Source organism: Pelophylax lessonae, assembly GCF_965119305.1.
Source record: "Pelophylax lessonae genome assembly, chromosome: 2".
Classification (NCBI taxonomy): domain Eukaryota; kingdom Metazoa; phylum Chordata; class Amphibia; order Anura; family Ranidae; genus Pelophylax; species Pelophylax lessonae.
Genome location: NC_138769.1, coordinates 583,168,418 through 583,174,417, shown reverse-complemented (window position 1 = coordinate 583,174,417; position 6,000 = coordinate 583,168,418). Strand labels below are relative to the sequence as shown.

At 43.0% G+C, this 6,000-nt stretch overlaps 1 protein-coding gene across 1 annotated transcript in view; it reads left to right on the top strand.

The window, feature by feature from the left end:
• Positions 1 to 5,779: 5,779 nt before the first annotated feature.
• POU6F1 (POU class 6 homeobox 1) overlaps positions 5,780 to 6,000 on the top strand; it is a 220,988-nt gene continuing 220,767 nt past the window's right edge. The window contains exon 1 of the mRNA XM_082247200.1: positions 5,780 to 5,858. Within this exon, the coding sequence (XP_082103326.1) occupies positions 5,805 to 5,858 (54 nt within the window). The 5' untranslated portion in view covers positions 5,780 to 5,804. The remainder of the gene's footprint in view (positions 5,859 to 6,000) is intronic.

The window sequence follows — 6,000 nt, the reverse complement described above, 5'->3', positions numbered from 1 at the left end:
CTTTGGTCACTAGCAAAGGCAAAGTGTCAGCACTGGCTGTGTTTTTCCAATGCCCTTTAGCTATGCAAGCCCTGATTCACACTTCTTTTAAGGTGGTTCGCCACATGGCTCCCCCCGAGGCGATCCTCGCTACCTCCATAGGATCTGAATTTGGTATTCTCTGTTCTTCAAAAACCTCCCTTTGAGAACATTAGGGAGATTCCTCTGCTTGCCTTGTCTCAGAAGGTTGCCTTTTTGGTGGCTATTACTTCTGCCCACAGAGTATCTGAATTGGCAGCGTTGTCCTGCCACTCACCTTATCTGGTGGTCCACAGAGATAAAGTGGTACTCCGACCTAATCAGTCGTTTCTTCCTAAGGTGGTTTCTGATTTTCACCTGAATGAAGACATTGTGCTGCCTTCACTCTGTCCCAAGCCCAAGTGTCCCAAGGAATTTGCCTTGCAATCTTTGGATGTGGTTCGGGCAATCAGAGTTTACCTGGAGGCCACTGAGTCTTTTATAAAATCAGACGCTATTTTCGTCCTTACTGAAGGACCTCGTAAAGGATTGGCTGCGTCTGCTGCGACCATATCCAGATGGACCAGACAGACGGTAGTTCAGGCTTATTCACTGAAGGGTCAGGTTCCTCCTTTCCCAGTGAAGGCGCAATCTACTAGAGCGCTGAGTGCCTCTTGGGCTTTTCACCATCAGGCATCAGTGCTGCAAATGTGCAAGGTGGCAACTTGTTCGTCTGTGCATACGTTCACAAAATTCTACAAAGTAGATGTGTTGGCATCTTCGGATGCTTCCTTTGGCCGCAAGGTTTTGCAGGCTGCTTTTTAAAGAGAAAACCTTTTTTTGTTTCTCTTTGAGGGTGTATGTTTTTTTCTAGGTGAGCTCCAGTTGTTCCTAGTTGAGCTCCATGTTACCTGGTTGGCTAGGTTTAGCCTTTGGGGAATTGTGTATTCTTGCGTTGTTTTCCCACCCCTCATGATTATACTGCTTTGGGACATCACATTGGTCTAAAGCTGATGGAGCTGCATCTGTCGATGAACGATAGAGAAAACTAGATTTTTGTAAGAACTTACCATAAAATCCTTTTCTCTGAAGTTCATCGACAGACGCAGCACCCGCCCCTCTACTTCTGAGGGAATGGGGTTTTTTGTCTTCTAAACACTGCTTGCAACTAAACTGATTGCTGATAGCAGAGTGTGTGGGCTTATGCCTGCAGGGACAGTCCCTAGGTGTGGTTAAGCTTTTTTCCTGCCTAGTGCCTATTCCTGATAGGAGGAGCATAACCCATTTGTCTTAGAGATGATGGAGTTACGTCTGTCGATGAATTTCAGAGAAAAGGATTTTACTGTAAGTTCTTGCAAAAATCAATTTTTTTCTGCACTAGAAGAACACAGGTCTATGCTTTCTTTGTGCCCTGTTTACACTGCAACAGTGCCTCGGGGTTCTGAGTGCATTTTTCTGCAACAGACTGGAGCCCACATGAAGGCTACGTGCACATTCATTTTCTATGCGCTGCAACTGAGTGGCAGTGCATAAAAATTTAATGAAATGTAACTTTAACATTTCAGTAAAGTTGAAAGAAAATGAAGTACAGCATGATGCACTTAAACGCTGCATTTTATCGTGAGGGCCATGATGTGAAGGATCTGAGTCATAGCACAAAAATAAGATTCGGACCTCCGCCGGAAGAACATTTTACGGATCAGACCTTGGTTACTTTTAATTCAATACTCCTGAACTATAGACTAAACTGGGAAAACCTAATAGCAGCATTCAAGTTGAGGATGGGGAGATGTCTTACTGTCCATTCTAAGTACAATATCTGCCTACCCTGAAAAATTGGAAAAACACGTGTAAGAAGGAGACGGCTGCACACCCCAAAATAATGCTGCCAAAAAACCCCTGGGGGAATTTTCCTTTTTTCTACAATATCTGCCTACCCTTTGCCACTGTAAAGAGAATCAGGCTTAGGGACAAAATGCAATTTTCATTTTATTTTTTAAGTGTTTTTACTATACTGTTTTTTTTTTGTCACCCTAATTTTTTCCTGTTAGGAAGAAAGAAAAGATATACAGTATCTTACAAAAGTACACCCCTCACATTTTTGTAAATATTTTATTATATCTTTTCATGCGTCATGCGACAACACTGAATAAATTACACTTTGGTACATTGTAAAGTAGTGAGTGTACAGCTTGTATAACAGTGTAAATTTGTTGTCCCCTAAAAATAACTCAACACACAGCCATTAATGTCTAAACCACTGGCAACAAAAGTGAGTACACTCCTAAGTCAAAATGTCCAAACTGAGCCCAAAGTATTAATATTTTGTGCGGCCACCTTTATTTTCCAGCACTGCCTTAACCCTCTTGGGCATGGAGTTCACCAGAGCTTCACAGGTTGTCACTGGAGGAGTCCTCTTCCACTCCTCCATGACGACATCACGGAGCTGGTGGATGTTAGAGACCTTGCGCTCCTCCACCTTCCGTTTTGAGGATGCCTCACAGATGCTCAATAGGGTTTAGGTCTGAAGGCATGCTTGGCCAGTTCATCACCTATACCCTCAGCTTCTTTAACAAGGCAGTGGTTGTCTTGGATGTGTGTTTGGGGTCGTTATCATGTTGGAATACTGCCCTGCGGCCCAGTCTCTGAAAGGAGGGGGATCATGCTCTGCTTCAGTATGCCACAGTACATGTTGGCATTCATGGTTCCCTCAATGAACTGTAGCTCCCCAGTTTCGGCAGCACTCATGCAGCCCCAGACCATGACACTCCCACCATCATGCTTGACTGTAGGCAAGACACGCTTGTCTTTGTACTCCTCACCTGGTTGCCGCAAAACACGCTTGACACCATCTGAACCAAATAAGTTTATCTTGATCTAATCAGACCACAGGACATGTTTCCAGTAACCCATGTCCTTATTCTGCTTGTCTTCAGCAAACTGTTTTCGGGCTTTCTTGTTTTTAGAAGAGGCTTCCTTCTGGGATGACAGCAATGCAGACAATTTTGATGGAGTGTGCGGCGTATGGTCTGAGCACTGACAGGCTGATCCCCCACCCCTTCCACCTCTGCAGCAATGCTGACAGCACTTATACGTCTATTTCCCAAAAACAGCCTCTGGATATGACGCTGAGCACATGCACTCAACTCCTTTGGTTGACCATGGCGAGGCCTGTTCTTTGTGGAACCTGTCCTGTTAAACCGCTGTGTGGTCTTGGCCACCGTGCTGAAGCTCAGTTTCAAGGTCCTGGCAATCTTATTATAGCCTAGGCCATCTTTATATAGAGCAACAATTCTTTTTTTCAGATCCTCAGAGAGTTCTTTGTCATGAGGTGCCATGTTGATCTTCCAGTGATCAGTATGAGAGAGTGAGTGCGACGCCAAATTTAACACACCTGCTCCCCATTCACAGCTGAGACCTTGTAACAATAATGAGTCACATGACACCAGGGAGAGAAAATGTCTAATTGGGCAAAGTTTGGACATTTTTACTTAGGGGTGTACTCACTTTTGTTGCCAGCGGTTTAGACGTTATTGGCTCTGTGTTGAGTTATTTTGAGGGGACAGCAAATATACACTGTTGTACAAGCTGTACACTTACTACTTTGTAGCAAAGTGTAATTTCTTCAGTGTTGTCACATGAAAAGATATAATAAAATATTTACAAAAATGTGAGGGGTGTACTCACTTTTGTCAGATACTGTATAGAGAGCAGTAGGCAAAGGGAGTTTGTTACTGTAACAAAGACAGAAATTTTGATCAAATTACCTTCACTGTATGCTTTAGGAATTTCCAATGCTGCTTTATCCATGCGTCTGAATGAGCTTTTTCACAGGGATGGCCAGGGAGCTGTAAAAACAAGTGGGAAAGCTGCTGTTTTACCACCCCTTCTGTCACCCACCTAAAACCTAAATCCTTACATTACAGCCTGATAGGATTGTACACAGGCTGCGCCTGCGATACTTTGCTTCACTGCTTTTTTAATTAAGGCGTCAGCACCTGTCAAACTCGTCAGTTTAGATCAATGAAACTTCACTGCAACTGCGAGCTAAACAATTTCCTTGCAGTTGCGGCGTAGAAGCACAATGTAAAGTTGCCATTCAGCAATTTAAATAAGAGGCATTTGCTTCAGGGGCTGTGAAGACTTAGGATCCTTTATGCATACATGGTGGTCTTGCCCCAGGATTAGGAACTTTTGGAACAAAATCTTCCACCTCATTCGCACGGTCACAGGAATCCCACTACCTCAAACCCCTCAATCAGCTTTCTTACATGAAAAACTCCCGGGCACTCCCAAACACTCTCTATTCTTGGTATTTTTCATTTTTTTGGGTGCTAAACTCACGGTGACTAAAGCATGGAAGCAACCCTCAGTTTCATATAGTGCCGCCAAGCACAAAATATCCTGGATCATGGCTCAGGAAAAAATGGTGGCGATCCTGCAGGATACAGTTTCCAAATTTGAACTGATTTGGGAACCGTGGGCTAGACTAAATCATATATCGATTTCATAGATGAACCTACCATAGCTCAAAGTCTCCCGGTGATCCTACCCCTTTTCTCTTCTTCCTTCTCCCTTTTCCCTTTCCTCTTCTCTCCACCCTCTCTCTCCTTTCCCTCTCTACCCCTCTCATACTACCTTCTTACCTATGATCTCACAGGGCCGTTTCCTCTTTCCTCTAAGGTGCATCTGCTTGCTCCCTCTATTGACCCCAGCTGAGAACTTGGGTTTCCTCACTCCGGAGGATTTCTGATACCCTTTCTAATTGGTTGCCCGTCCTGGTTCCCCAATGTTTCGCAACCTCTGTCGGGTGCTGGGGACCCGGGACGTCAACGACGCCCTCAGAGGTTGAAATTTAAGCTGTGTTTTCTACTTCGTTCTCAGAATTTACCTGCACCTGAATATTTGAGTAGAGTCATTTTGTCCTTTTTACTTTGTTTTTTGTTTCATATTTTTTCCTTTGCCTTCTGTTGTGCTCACGATGCTGTAGCTCTAGTACTGTATTTTGCTACCATAGCAGGGTGAGGATTCCCCATTTTATGCTTCTGGCTTTACCTGGTCGGTCGTTGATAAGGTTCTATAGTACGTGCCCCGCACTGCTTAACAGACACAAATTGTTTTTTTTGTTCATGCAGCGAGGTAGTATAACTGTCTCTCTAATGCTGTGTCACATGTTGTTTTGATACTGTATTACCTTGTTCGTTTTTTATTTCTTCTCAATAAAAACTTATTGAAAACAAAAAGTAAAAATAAAAAAAAAAGGAGGCAATAGTGCCTCCTGAATGCCTGTCAGCCGCTGCTAAATCACCCTCTGAAAAGCAGTCCACTGCAGATTGCTTTTCAGAGGGCAGCAAACTTACCGCCTGTTTAACAGAACCCAAAGAAAAAATGGCAAGCATTTTAATCAGTTTATGGCCCTTGCTGCCTGTGAACATTCCCTCAGGATTACTGGATTGTATATTGGGTATCATTGTATAATCCTCTCTTAATGCTAGGCACACATGTGATGCATACAAGGGATTTTTAGTTTGGAATACTTGGACACCAAGCATGCACTTTAGAAATAAATTGTATTCTGTAATCGGCAAATATTGACTTTTTGGTGGTTGGTGTAGCAGTTGTAGTATAGGAACTCTTGTGTGAAAAAAAGGAAACTCTTTGCAGATAGGCTGGGTTCTATGCCTTATGCTGTAAAATTGACAGGGAACACTAATAAAGATTATTCCATAATCTGCACTAAATACTTCATATAATTTTTTTCCCCTCAGCATGCAGAAGGTGTGAGTAACATCTATTCCATTACCACTATGGATGCTGGAACACTCCAACAACATGAGTCGCCTCTCACAGTCAACGAACAGGTATATATTATCATTGTAATTCTAGCCTAAAGTATATTTAAAGACAAAACTTGTTTTTTCTTTAAATTTCCTCTCGCTTGCTATGTCTACGGGACAGAAATCGAAAGGAAATCTTTTGAACGGGAACATGGGTTTTAAACAT